Source organism: Artemia franciscana, chromosome 2 (assembly GCF_032884065.1).
Source record: "Artemia franciscana chromosome 2, ASM3288406v1, whole genome shotgun sequence".
Taxonomy (NCBI): domain Eukaryota; kingdom Metazoa; phylum Arthropoda; class Branchiopoda; order Anostraca; family Artemiidae; genus Artemia; species Artemia franciscana.
The window spans coordinates 64,670,914-64,686,980 of NC_088864.1; the positions used below are offsets into that span (position 1 = coordinate 64,670,914).

Below are 16,067 nucleotides of genomic sequence, written 5' to 3' on the forward strand. Positions count from 1 at the left end.
AAATATACTAAAAAAATGGAATAATTACGAGACAAGTTTGAATTTGTTAAAACTCTTATAAAAGTCAAAATATGAACCTGAAGAAGAGAACAAATTGTAGTTGTTTTGATATTTGTACTCTACCACTATAGATCAAAAACTCATGTACGAATATATATTGGGTCAAACCCTTATTTCTTTTGACAGAAGGGAATTTTAGAAGAAATCCACTTACCATAGATAACGAGGTCTTAGTTTAAGGGGACACAATACCTTAAAATCATTTGGTGAACCTCAGTGTCGGCTGACCGTCACAACGACTAGCAAATCAAACAGTTCGTGGTAACGAACTGTAGTAAGGAGCGACCCAGCTCAATAGTAACCAAAACTCTAAAAAATGGAATTTAGATACCAATAGTTACATCAAAAGAATCGCATTTTAATGCTGCTTTTAAATATATAAGTTTCATCAAGTTTAGTCTTACCTATCAAAAGTTACGAGCCTGAGAAAATTTGCGTTATTTTAGAAAATAGGAGGAAACGCCCCCTAAAAGTCATAGAATCTTAACGAAAATCACACCATCAGATTCAGCGTATCAGAGAACCCTACTGTAGAAGTTTCGAGCTCCTATCTACAAAAATGTGGAATTTTGCATTTTTTGCCAGAAGGCAGATCACGGATGCGTGTTTATTTGTTTTTTTTTTTTTTTTTTTTTCCCAGGGGTGATCGTATCGACCCAGTTGTCCTAGAATGTTGCAAGAGGGCTCATTCTAACGGAAACGAAAAGTTCTAGTGCCCTTTTTAAGTGACCAAAAAAATTGGAGGGCACCTAGGCCCCCTCCCACGCTAATTATTTTCCCAAAGTCAACGGATCAAAATTCTGAGGTAGCCATTTTATTCAGCGTAGTCGAAAAACCTTATAACTATGTCTTTGGGGACGACTTACTCCCCCACAGTCCCCGTGGGAGGGGCAACAAGTTACAAACTTTGACCTGTGCTTACATATAGTAATGGTTATTGGGAAGTATACAGGCGTTTTCAGGAGGATTTTTTTGGTTTTTGGGAGGGGTTGAGAAGAGGGGGATATGCTGGGGGAACTTTCCTTCGAGAATTTGTAATGGGAGAAGAAAATTTCCATGAAGGGAGAGCAGGATTTACTAGCATTATTAAAAAAAAAAACAATTAAAAAATAAAAGTGAAAAAGCTTTTTCAGCTGGAAGTAAGGAACAGCAATAAAACTTAAAACAAACAGAAATTATTACCCATATGAGGGGCTCACCTCCTTCTAATACCTCGCTCTTTACGCTAAAGTATTTTCGGTAATTTCAACTACTTATTCTACGGCTTTTGTGATTCAGGGGGTCATTCTTAATGAATTGGGATAAAATTTAAGCTTTAGTGTAAAGAGCGAGGTACTGACGATGGGGCGAATCCCCTCATATATGTAATAAAAACATGAGAATACAAAAGTTCTTTACGTAAGCTAATTTATAAGTAACGTAAATCTTTTACCAATAAAAAGATTCGTAAAAAATTAAAAGTTCTAGTTGCCTTTTTAATTAACCAAAAAATCGGGGGGCAACTAGGCTTCGTCCCCCGCTCTTTTTTTTCTCAAAATCATTCGATCAAAATTATGAGAAAGCCATTGAGCCAAAAAAAAAATATGCAAATTTCGTTTTGATTATTCCTCTGCGGAGAGCCAAAATCAAAACATGCATTGATTCAAAAACGTTCAGAAATTAAATAAAAAAAACAAGTTTTTTCAACTGAAAGTAAGGAGTGACATCAAAACTTAAAACGCACAGAAATTAATTCGTATATGAAAGAGGCTGCTTCCTCATCAACGCCCCGCTCTTTACGCTAAAGTTTTTTACTGTTTTAGAAAGAAGAATTGAGAGAAAGAGTCAAACTTTAGCGTAAAGAGCGGGGCGTTGATGAGGAAGCAGCCTCTTTCATATACGAAGTAATTTCTGTGCGTTTTAAGTTTTGATGTCACTCCTTACTTTCAGTTGAAAAAACTTGTTTTTTTTATTTAATTCTGTCAGAGGACTATCGATTATCAGAGGCTATTGATAATCTGTGGTTGTACTCTGAAAATTCATTGAAAAGAAGTGAAATTCTATGTCGTTTTGGTCTTTAAGCTTGTGGGCAATCTTCCTTTGAGGAATGTTCCTTAGTTTAAGGGAGGAACCCCGACAAAAGAATTTTCCTTTCTTTGTGGCGAATTTAGTATTTTACTAAAATAATTTAGTATATTAGTAACATATATAACAGAACACTTCGACTGCTCTTTTCTTAAATAAAAAAAAAAAAAAATTCTGCTCCGATTTATTGAAAAAACAAAATTTACAATTTCTGATTATGCAAGCTTCATTAAAATTGATTATTCGTATTTCCGGCACAAATCGGAAGATCTTAAGTGGTATTTCTAAGATTTCTGGGACATTAGGTATGAAACTTCAGTTTTCTTTTGTTTATTCAAGCCCTAAAAGTTATCAAGTAACTTCATAATTTCTGCTAGCCCTTAAGCCATAGTAATGATGATACTGTAATATTAAATTCTCTAAGCTTTAATGCATTGAATTAAAAGAGTTAGTTCCATTTTGAATTAAAAATGGGATAGTTGGGGGCAAGTATAATCATGACTAATTGTAGAAAAAGCCAAAACAAATAGTTCAATTTAGTGGGCATCAAGTCATGGCTGATTGTAGATAAAGCCAAGACAGACAGTACAATTAAGTGAGAAGAAAATCATGGCATTAACTTTCCCCCCTTCTTTGCCGTCGCTATCATCTCCCACTTGCAAGCTTCGTTAAAACTGATTATTCGCATTTCCGGCACAAATCAGAAGATCTTAAGTGGTTTTTCTAAGATTTCTGAGACATTAGGTATGAAACTTCAGTTTTCTTTTGTTTATTCAAGCTCTAGAAGTTATCAAGTAACTTGATAATTTCTGCTAGCCCCTAAGCCCTAGTAATGATGATATTGTAAGATTAAATTCTCTAAGCTTCAATGCTCAAGCCATAGAAATTTTACGAGAATTTAGAACTGTGTCCCATTTAAGCTTTAATTGCAAGCAAGTCTAAGTTTAGGCAACTCAGAAACCTTAGAAAATATTACTTGGCATTTGTTTAACTACCCCTACTACTGCTAACAACATACTCCATCACCTAGCCGCCTGAGGCCAACACGGCTACGTTTTAATCATGTTTGTGGATATTTTTTGGTTTCGCTGTCATTTCTTATTCCGGGCAAATTATTTAAGAGTACCACCTCTTTCAAGTACATATTTATCGTGGTATTAAAATAATAAGTAGTTTTATGCTTTTTGGATTTTTTTTCAGTTATTAAAACTATTGAGCTCTTTTGAATTTTTAAATAAAAAACAACTTTTCTCAAATGAAAGTAAGGAGCAATATTAAAACTTAAACCGAACAGAAACTACTACGTATATGAGGGGAAATGCCCCTTCCTCAATATCTTGCTTTTTACCCTAAAGTTTTTTTTTCTCATAATTTAAGAATGACTCCAGAAATAGAATTATTCAATTCAAATTATTCAAATAAAACTAGAATATAACACCAATAACAATAAAGATCCTGGAAGCAAACTTGTTGAGGACCATAACCACAAAAAATTGAAAATGAAGAAGAGAGAAAAAAAGAAAAGAGAAAACATGGGTAACTAAAGCAAATTGAATAAGAATTTAGAGAGTTATAATATCAAAATTTTAGTACATTGTTATACAGCGTGCGAAAACTTGTGGATAGCTCGACACTGGAGGGTATTATATTCCATTGAAGTATAGATTTATAAATGGGGGATCGCTGGGCGGAACTAGAGACACACTTGGGGACAATGAAGGGACGGTTGGATGAACGGAGACAGAGGCCTTCAGAATTATTAATATTAAAATAAGATAATAATTGATGAGGAAGATTTTTATGGTAAGCGGAGTATGCAAGGTATAGATTTAATTTTTTGATGATTTGTTCAAAAGGGGTAATACCAAAATCGGAGTACAAGTCCTGGGTGGGATATAGTCGGGGCAGCCGAAAAACTGCTTTGATGGCACGGTTTTGGGCAGATTTCAATTTATTGGTAACTGAAGGAAAAGTGTTGCCCCAAACAGATCCACAGTATGAGATATATGGGTAAATAAAAGAGTAATAAAGGGTGACAAGGATATCGGGAGGAAGAAAATAATTCACACGATTAATCATACTTACCTGTCGCAAAATTATGGCTCTGATGTAGGACACGTGTGTTGCAAATGATAGGGAGGAGTCTATGTGGACACCAAGAAACTTGGCAACTTCGACCTGTGGGAGGAGATTGGTAGAATATTTTAGGCCAAGTGATTCCTGAGCTTCATTTTTTTGTAAGGGGTTCGAAATAATACAGCCTGACATTTTCTTGATGTTAATGGTCATGCAGTTAACTAGACACCACTCCTGTACTCTATTCAGAAGGGTTTGAGTAGAGGCGACGGCGGATGGTAAATTAGGACCGGTGATGAAAAAGTTGCTATCGTCAGGAAAAAGTACTGGGTGCACTGATGGACCCAGGTCCGTAACCAATTCATTAATATAAAGGAGAAAAAGTATTGGACCAAGAACAGAGCCTTGTGGGACGCCCCTTCGGACAGGTAGGGGATTTGAAGTCAACCCGCCCAGACTCACACTCTGTACTCTACCAGAGAGATAAGAGCCGAACCATGAGAAAGGAACTCCACGAATCCCTAAGTTGTTGAGTTTACTTAATAGAACACTGTGATCAACCATTTCAAAGGCCTTAGAAAAGTCCAGAAATAAGCCCAATACAGTATTTTTAAGGTCAAGTTGGGAACGTATAAACTGTGTGGCGTCTATTAGTGAATGAGCAGTTGAAAATTTGGAACGGAAGCCATATTGATGAGGAGAAATCAACGAATCTGAAGAATGAATCCCAAATAAAAAGGGAGAAAGACGTCGGAATATAATTCTCTCGAGCACTTTAGATATAACTGGGAGAAGTGAGATTGGACGATAATTACTTATCTCAGACGGATCGTCTTTTTTATGAATCGGGACAACAATTGCTGATTTAAATATTTCTGGAAAGACTCCATTGGTTATAGACCGGTTTGCTATGTGCACAATGGGTTCACAAACATAGGAAGATACGGTCCTAAGAAGTTTATTACTTATGCCAAAGAAGTCAGGTGTACTACTATTAGAGAGACATTTGATAACTTGAAGCACCTCTTTACGATCAGTTGGAGAGAAAAACATGGATCCAAGATTCTTGCTAGGTTGTACTGACTGGGAGAAGGAACAGGAGTTAGCATTTGGAATTTTAGTGAAATAATTATTAAAAGCATCCGGTACTGAACTTGGGTCAATTAATCTGCCACTGATGTCCTTAAGGTTAAGAGGTACAGATCTTGAATTTCTTTTTTTTTGAAATAATTTCATTTATTGTGGACCAAATTTTTTGCAAGTTCCCTTTGCAATGAGAGATTTTTGAATAATAATATTTTTTTTTGCTTCCCGGACAAGTTTGGTATATAAATTTTTGTATTTTTTATAATTAGTCAGGTCAATAACGTTACTGGTTTTGCAAGCTAACTTATATAGGTCATTTTTTCGGTATGAAGTTTCGGTATTTTTCGGTTCAAAAAAAAAGCAGATTTCTAATAAAAACTTTAGCATAAAGAGAGAGTTATGCCTATCTCACAAAATGACCATGAAATTCTTAAAATTTTGATGGGCAACATTTGAGGAAAACGGGCATGGAAGGAGAATTAGCTGCCCTCAATGTTTTAGATCACTTGATGAGGGCCTTAGAACTTTTGATTTCCAATCAAATATACCCTCCCGATCTCCTAGGATCACTGATTCGATACGATCACTCCTTAGAAATAAAGAAACACCAACAAACAAACAAATAAACACGAAGCGTCATCTTTCTTTTGGTAAAAAATACATAATTCCACATTTTTGCACATGAGAGCTTGAAAACTCCACAGTAATAGTGTTCTCTGACAAGCCAGTTCTGATGATGTGATTTTCATTAAAGTTCCTTAACCTTTGGGGCTGTTTTCTTCTTTTTAAGAACCTGACAAATATTCTCATGATCGTTGCTTTTTATGGATAAAATTAAACTTAATAAATTTTCATTCATTTGGAACCAGTATAGAAAGCCAACACTTTTTATGTGTCCATTTTTGTCAAAATTCAGTTATCAGAGTTTCGGTTACTATTGGGCCGCGTCGCTCTTTCAGCTCTTTACCATAAACTATTTGATACCTCATTTGTCGTGTATGGGTGTTCTCTCTGTCTTCTTGTTTTAGCGAGACCCCTGGAACTGGATGGAGAATATGCATTATCGTTTCTAAACAACTAAACAGAAAGAATAAGAAGAATACTGGCAGGGTCGATATGCTAACAGGGTACTAGTAGGTATGTAGGATACTAGGTATTTAATACTAGCAGGGCGCTAGGGCATATAAGAGTGTTTTATTAGAATGTTTTAGTAGATTTTCTCAACGCTTTCGGCATCTAAAAATCCATACATGACGAAGTAAATTGTGTTCATTGAAGAACTGCTCGAAGCCCTGAAGTAGACAGGTAAAAGGAAAGACAACACCATAATGGCCAAGTATTTAAGCATGTAAACATTTAAAAATTCGTACATGACGAAGTAAAATTTGTTCACTGAAGAACAGCTCGTAGCCCTGAAGTAGACAGGCAAAAGGAGAGACAACACCATAATGGCCAAGTATTTAAAAAGAGCACGTTATGCAGAAGAAGGATGACAGATTGCCGAAAACTGTCGTTCTCGGCAAACCGTTTAGGGAAATGATTTGGGTGAGAGGATGTAATAAAGAAGGATTTAAGGGAAATTCAAACTTCCTGGGAGGGTGTACAGAGAGAGGCTTTGCATAGATATAGCTAGAGAAGGAGCGTATTAGCCTCAGGCGGCAACGTAGCTGTGTTAGCTTCAGGCGGCTTGGTGCTGCGGTGGGCTGCTTGTAGAAGTAGTAATATTGGCAAATAAATAAGCAGCGAAGACAATTTTTGAGCAGTGCTTATCATAGCACTGTTATTACTGTCATTGCAATATATAATCTTCTAACTAGATAATTTTTGTCAATAACCATTGTTTTTTGTTGCAGTTTGGTATGCGATATTACACCATGTGAAGAAAGACCACCAGATTTAGAGTCGCATCTTCCGTCATGGCTAAGCGAAAATATGACCAATAGTTCGTCTTCAGACGACAGTAGTGACTCACTTCCTTTGATTGGTTTGAGGCTCTCTACACCCGTTGCTAGTGGGGAAGAACTTTCTCTGCCAAACACGCCACCACCAAATAAGGAAGGACGAAAACGAAGAAAGCTTCCTGAGATACCAAATTTTATTCCTGAAGGTATTATTATTATAAAAACAAATATTTTTGAAACTAAGTTTTGCTGATCAATAATTTGTTCTAGTGGGATACGATTGATCGACAAACATTTTCATGGTTAAAAACCATCTTTGCTCACATTGCTGGTAGAAAAGATGAGCATAGATACTCATTTACAGATTTTTCGGCTCGTCTTGAATATGTAATTAAATGTTTGGTAAATTTGTTAAATGTGGTAAATAATGAACAGATGGATTAACTAGCTACTGCACAAAAAGAAACAAAAACAAAAAACTTTCTTTGTGGTCCAAGTATTCCGAGTTGTTAAATTTACAAATTTATAATTAGGAAACTTTGGAAAAAATAGAAAACATGCAGATGCATCAGACGCAAGTACACCATTTGGCGGATAAAATATCAGCTGGGTAAGTCACAGGGGTTGCTTGGTTTTAACTAAAAGGAGAAAGTAAGAAGTGCTGTTTTGAGCTAAAAATCTGTACTTACATACTTGATCATACACTTTGTAGTTGGCAAAGGTCGTCCTAGTGCATTGATTTGCATTGAATGCTGTTTCAAGCAAAAAGTTTCGAAAAAATAAATGAAGTTAAAACAAAAAAGCCAAACTGTTTCTATTTAATATTTTGTACACACACACACACACACACACACACACACACACACACACACACACACACACACACACACACACACACACACACACACACACACACACACACACACACACACACACACACACACACACACACACACACACACACACACACACACACACACACACACACACACACACACACACACACACACACACACACACACACACACACACACACACACACACACACACACACACACACACACACACACACACACACACACACACACACACACACACACACACACACACACACACACACACACACACACACACACACACACACACACACACACACACACACACACACACACACACACACACACACACACACACACACACACACACACACACACACACACACACACACACACACACACACACACACACACACACACACACACACACACACACACACACACACACACACACACACACACACACACACACACACACACACACACACACACACACACACACACACACACACACACACACACACACACCACACACACACACACACACACACACACACACACACACACACACACACACACACACACACACACACACACACACACACACACACACACACACACACACACACACACACACACACACACACACACACACACACACACACACACACACACACACACACACACACACACACACACACACACACACACACACACACACACACACACACACACACACACACACACACACACACACACACACACACACACACACACACACACACACACACACACACACACACACACACACACACACACACACACACACACACACACACACACACACACACACACACACACACACACACACACACACACACACACACACACACACACACACACACACACACACACACACACACACACACACACACACACACACACACACACACACACACACACACACACACACACACACACACACACACACACACACACACACACACACACACACACACACACACACACACACACACACACACACACACACACACACACACACACACACACACACACACACACACACACACACACACACACACACACACACACACACACACACACACACACACACACACACACACACACACACACACACACACACACACACACACACACACACACACACACACACACACACACACACACACACACACACACACACACACACACACACACACACACACACACACACACACACACACACACACACACACACACACACACACACACACACACACACACACACACACACACACACACACACACACACACACACACACACACACACACACACACACACACACACACACACACACACACACACACACACACACACACACACACACACACACACACACACACACACACACACACACACACACACACACACACACACACACACACACACACACACACACACACACACACACACACACACACACACACACACACACACACACACACACACACACACACACACACACACACACACACACACACACACACACACACACACACACACACACACACACACACACACACACACACACACACACACACACACACACACACACACACACACACACACACACACACACACACACACACACACACACACACACACACACACACACACACACACACACACACACACACACACACACACACACACACACACACACACACACACACACACACACACACACACACACACACACACACACACACACACACACACACACACACACACACACACACACACACACACACACACACACACACACACACACACACACACACACACACACACACACACACACACACACACACACACACACACACACACACACACACACACACACACACACACACACACACACACACACACACACACACACACACACACACACACACACACACACACACACACACACACACACACACACACACACACACACACACACACACACACACACACACACACACACACACACACACACACACACACACACACACACACACACACACACACACACACACACACACACACACACACACACACACACACACACACACACACACACACACACACACACACACACACACACACACACACACACACACACACACACACACACACACACACACACACACACACACACACACACACACACACACACACACACACACACACACACACACACACACACACACACACACACACACACACACACACACACACACACACACACACACACACACACACACACACACACACACACACACACACACACACACACACACACACACACACACACACACACACACACACACACACACACACACACACACACACACACACACACACACACACACACACACACACACACACACACACACACACACACACACACACACACACACACACACACACACACACACACACACACACACACACACACACACACACACACACACACACACACACACACACACACACACACACACACACACACACACACACACACACACACACACACACACACACACACACACACACACACACACACACACACACACACACACACACACACACACACACACACACACACACACACACACACACACACACACACACACACACACACACACACACACACACACACACACACACACACACACACACACACACACACACAGAAAACTTATTTTTATATATATAGATTTATTCTCTCATTTTGTTTATTCTTCTCATGTCATAGACCACCGATAATCATAAAAATTGGAATTTTGATACCAATAGATGTGTTAAAAGGGGCGACTATTACATAGTTTAAGAGAAACCAACATTTTGCACATAACATATCACCTGCGATGGGTTGCAAGTATTTAGCTCACATACAAAAACCTTTCGTGGGGTAAAATTTAACAGTTCAGTGCAAAAACTGCCTTACGATTTTGCATTGCTATGCTCTTCCAAATCCTGAATACACATACGCTCTTTTGTTTTAGTTAGATTTTAAGAGCAGAAGTAGTAATAGTAATAATTGTAATAGTAGCCCTGACAGATTCAACTTAATACCCTTTAAGGCAGCCAGGCAGCCAGCATACACACAATGTCTTTTGATTTAGTTTTAAAGAAACATTTAGTTTCAAAGCATAATGGAAAAATGGCATAACTATGGAGGGTTGACATGTCCAACATTCCTAGAGATAAAGGTACTGGATCGCTCAACTATTCTGAAGAAAATGGCTTAATCAAATTTCGATTGATTGCAAAAATTATGGACAAAGGAGAAGGGTTGCTTGCCCTCCAATCACTTTCGACACTTAAAAACTGCATTAAGACTTATAATTTCCAATCCAATTAGTTCCTTTAAAAGTTTCAATGATATGACTAGCTTTGATAGATCAGTGCTTTTTGAAAATCTGCATTCATTTAGTCTTTTTGTTTAATTGAAAACCCCCTAAACGTTCCCTAAAAGTTTCGCCTTAATACCCTTGATGTCACTAGTTACAGTAACCGTAGAAGTAGTATCAAAAGTATACACGTTGCGTCTGTCTAGTGCGTGTCAAAGCATCTGTCTGTCTGTATGCAGGTAGTATATTTTTATTTAGTTCAACTTTCCCTTTAACGTCTCATCAGGTGTTAATTTCAATGTGCTCAGCCTTGGCAGTACTCGCTACAGAAGCAGTAGTTCTAACAATAGCAGCACTAGTAGCAGCACTTTTGGGTAGTAGCAGCACTAGTAGTGCTGCTGATTGCATGATGCATGATTTCCTAAAAGTTCCAGATTAATTTACCAGTCATTCCTGAGTTACGCCTTCTTTGACAACCCGTATACACATGACGTGTTTTGAATTAGTTAAACTCTCCCCTCAACATTCTTTAAAAGGCTCACCTGAATGCACTTCGTTCTTGTTGGCGACCCCATTTCACTAGTGGAGATTCTTTGGGGGATTTTCCATTGGAAATTTTAGGCGAAGCTGGAATTCTGTGAGTGATATTTACTTTTGGAAGTGATATACCACGGATCAAATTCTCCATGGGGAAATTTTTTCAGGAGAAACTTTCTAATGGGGGGATATTTTCCTCTATAACCTTAAAAAGTATCAGGGATTAAATAAAACAAATATTTCTTCAAATGGAAGTGTGCTAAGGAGTAATTTGCCAATGGAATCATAGCGTAAGCAAAAAATTCTCTTGGTGGAATTTGCAGCGAATGGAATTGACTGGGAGTGATGTCCCGGTGGAAGAATTTTAAGGGGGAGAAACTTTCTATGGCGGAATTTTTCATACAGGGGATTTACAAGGAGGAGGGAGGATTTCATGAGATTATTTGAAAACGATCAGAAAATGCTGAACTTCAATTTTTAGTCTCAGTTAATTAAGAACAATTCATGAAATGCAAGGGCCAGAATCAGAACCTTTTTGACAGTTCTTCAAAAAAGAAGAACTTTAATGCGGACTAGCTTCAAGAGAGAGGCAATTAGGAGGGGGTAGCCCCCCTAATATACGGAACAATCTCTGTTAGTTTCAAGTTTTTAATGTTATTCCTTAGTTTCAATAGAAAAAGCTGTTTTTTATTAAATTCCATATACAAGGGGATTGCCCTCTCCTCAATCCCTCACTCTTCACGCCAAGTTTTTGAGACTCATAAAAAGGTTTCGTATTCTAATTAAATAGTCATGTTGTTTCAGGAGTCGTTCTTAGATAATTGGGATAAAAAGTCAAGCTTTCAAACAGTTCGTCGTAATGAACTGCAAGTAAGGAGCGACTCGGCTCAATAGCAATCGTTAGTCTAAAAACTGAATGTTGGCATCAATAGATACATGAAAAGAATTGGCTTATTGCTCTTATTCTAAATACATAAATTTCATTAGGCTTAGAGTTACCCACTAAAAGCTACCAGGCTAATAATAGCCTATTTGCCTCATTTTTAAAACAGAGGGAAAGTATTCCCTAAAAATCAGATAATCTTAATGAAAATTACACTGTCGGATTCAAGGTGTAAGAGAATCCTACTATAGAGGTATCAAGTTCCTATATACAAAATGTAGAATTTTACTAATTTTGTCCAAAAAAATATCTTGAATCTGAGTTTATTTAATTTTTTCCCAGGGGTGATCATATCGAACTAGTGATCCTAGAGTGACCAAAAGTGGCCCTAGACTGGCCCTTTTTAAATGACAAAAAAAGATCTGACAGCAACTAGGTCCTTTCTCATGCCATTTTTCCCCCAAAGTCGTTCGACCAGAATTTTTAATTATCCAATTAGTTCAGCATAGTTGAAAATCCCCAAAATATGGTTTTTGTTGGCAACAAGACCCTTCCCCCCACATCCCGTAAGGAAAGGGCTGTAAGTTTTTAAATTTTGCCCATTGTTTGCACATAGTGTTTGCTATTGGGCATCCAGTATACAGACTTGTTTCGGGAAGGGTGGATGTTGGGCTTGGGATAGGCTGTCATGGGGAGACTTTTCTGTGAGGAGGGACAATTCTGGATAAAACTTTATAGAGGAAGGATTGGGCAGAATTCCTATTGGAGATTCTTTTTATTTATCGTACTTTCTCCTTGTCAGTTCAATTTTGCATGTGGAGATGTTCCAGCGGAAATTTTCAGCGGGAATTTGCTGGCATTATTTGAAAAAATGTCAGTTTTCGATTAATGATCTTATAACTGTTTTGTTAAAAACAGTCCAAAGAACATATAAAAAGCCTCCAGGGTTGACACACCTCCCCAGAGCCCTTGGGCAAGGATTGTAAGTTATGTCGTAGAGGTATATAAGGTTTTTATAGAATGGGTGATTGTATAAACTTTGGATGGGGCTCATTTGATTGAAAATAAATAGTTTTAGTGCCCTTTTTAACAGACAAAATTGATTCTTGACAGCCTATCATTTTCTAAGTAAAAAAAGTGCAATCAAATTTTGAGACATCTTTTTTTTCTGTATTGTTGAAAGGCCCAGTAATTATGCCATTGGGGATGTCAATTCCCCTCCCCCCCACACAGAAAACCATCAAGAGAAGGGGTGTAAGTTAGGCAATTCGTTACTTGTTTACTTATTATACATGTTATTGAGAAAGGTATGCACGTTTGATCTTTATTCTCCAGAAAGACGAAGTGCATTCAGGTGAGCCTTTCAAAGAATGGAGTGGGAATGTTGAACTAATTCAAAACACGTCATGTGTATACGGGTTGTCAAGAAAGCGTAACTCAGGAATGACTGGGCAAATTAATCTGGAACTTTCAGGAAGTCATAAGAGATATATCAGTTGACCAAAAAGGCAATATTTGCACGCTACTATTACTCAACAACAAGAACATTCATTTTTTTAAACCATAAGCTATCGTTTTCGTGCACTAAAGTATTTTGTTTTTGATGTCGTGGCTATACTTCCAGTGAGTTTCTCAGCATTTATGTGGACAATCCTCGATTGAATGACTTTATGGTTGAAAATACCCTTTCCTACCTGTATAATATTGATTTCAGCGTCGTAAGAGTAAAATGCTCTAAAAATGTTTTTGAATGTATTTATTAATAAAAAATGTCTGCAAAATAAATATCTTCATTCTTCATATTCCTTCTTCCACTTAGAGGTACCCATCAGTAACGATAAGTGGCGGTAGCTCGTCAGGATTCAACTTGTACTCATCTTGGCATGCAAAGTCAGGGTCTCATTTTCTACAAAATAATGTAACTTCCAATTTTATTATATTTCCTTGTAAAGTCAATTTTGATTCATATTATAATGCTCATTTGTTTTAATTTGCTTATTTTAAGCAATGTCACGTGCGATATTCTCATATGAAGAATAAATTTCTGTAACAGCAAAATATTAGTCAGTACGTTTATAGTCATAGTAGCCAGTATCTTCACAGGGATGTCATAAGAACCAGACTCTCTTATTATTCCAGCAATTGAAGCTTAGACCAGGTTCTTCCTCCCAAAACAATTTAAAACCACGACGATACCAGTCTCTTGAAAATTAACTGAATCACATTTACGGTTTTTTCCAATCATACCAGGGTAAATTTTTTAACATTGATCGCATTTAGCGTAGTGGCAATTGAAGCGTAAGAAACCTCTAGTGTGAGAGTCAAAAAAATCTTCAAGACAGGAATTAAAGTCTTTAATTTGCATTCCGTATCCTCTATGCAATTTATATGGATTGCATATTCTACACTTTTCATTATAGTCATCAACAGCAGTACAATACTCACAGGATGAACAGCTGCCCAACGTATACAAACGAAATCTTCAATATTCATTGTCTCACTTCTAAAAGAAACTGACTCGCAATCGATAAAATGAATGTCTTCTAGAAGGAGGAATAATCGAATGATGTCACAAAATTTTTTTAACTTATTTATTTTTGCCATAGAAAATGGCCGTCATAAACAAATTTCTAGATTGTGCTCAAAAGAAAAACCGCAATAGCATTTTATTGTTTCAATTGCTATGTCAATATTGAGTAAATTCATATGGCCCACGACGTATAAAATAGTCCAGAGACGGAGAATCATTTCTCATTATATCGTTAAGCATTCTTTAAGAGAATATTTTCGTCTGAAGAGATAAATCTTGAAAATAATAATCTAGAATCAAACATTTTTCCAGTATGATTTTTTGTTTCTCAAATTGAGCCATTTCTTAATTTTGACACTATCACTACCAATTATAGACTAAAAAGGAATGAAGACACTTTCTTGCTAGTAAATATCCAAACAGAATAAATCAAACTCACTCCTGTTTTTATTTATTCAGATCATTGTCTTCAATTTATTTCAGTAATGAATTTAATCTTTCTTTTAATCTTTTTATATAAATTATATTCACTTTTGCTGTAAAGCATAACTGTTCTTCCAACTTGAATTTGCTCAGTGATATTAAATATACTACAAATATCTGGTCCCTATGTAGGGTATGACGCTTTCTACTGAAATTTCTACTGCTACTTTCGGCACTTTACGATTCAT

At 38.0% G+C, this 16,067-nt stretch overlaps 1 protein-coding gene and 1 long non-coding RNA gene across 2 annotated transcripts in view; one reads left to right on the forward strand and one right to left on the reverse strand.

The window, feature by feature from the left end:
* The window catches only part of LOC136043948 (JNK-interacting protein 1-like), a 112,376-nt gene that overhangs the window by 7,072 nt on the left and 89,237 nt on the right, over positions 1-16,067 (forward strand). Inside the window, exon 2 of the mRNA XM_065729023.1 lies at positions 7,140-7,393. Within this exon, the coding sequence (XP_065585095.1) occupies positions 7,140-7,393 (254 nt within the window). The remainder of the gene's footprint in view (positions 1-7,139; positions 7,394-16,067) is intronic.
* Positions 14,430-16,067, reverse strand: part of LOC136043949 (uncharacterized) — an 87,836-nt gene continuing 86,198 nt past the window's right edge. The window contains exon 5 of the long non-coding RNA XR_010621759.1: positions 14,430-14,772. This is a non-coding gene — a long non-coding RNA (uncharacterized LOC136043949). The remainder of the gene's footprint in view (positions 14,773-16,067) is intronic.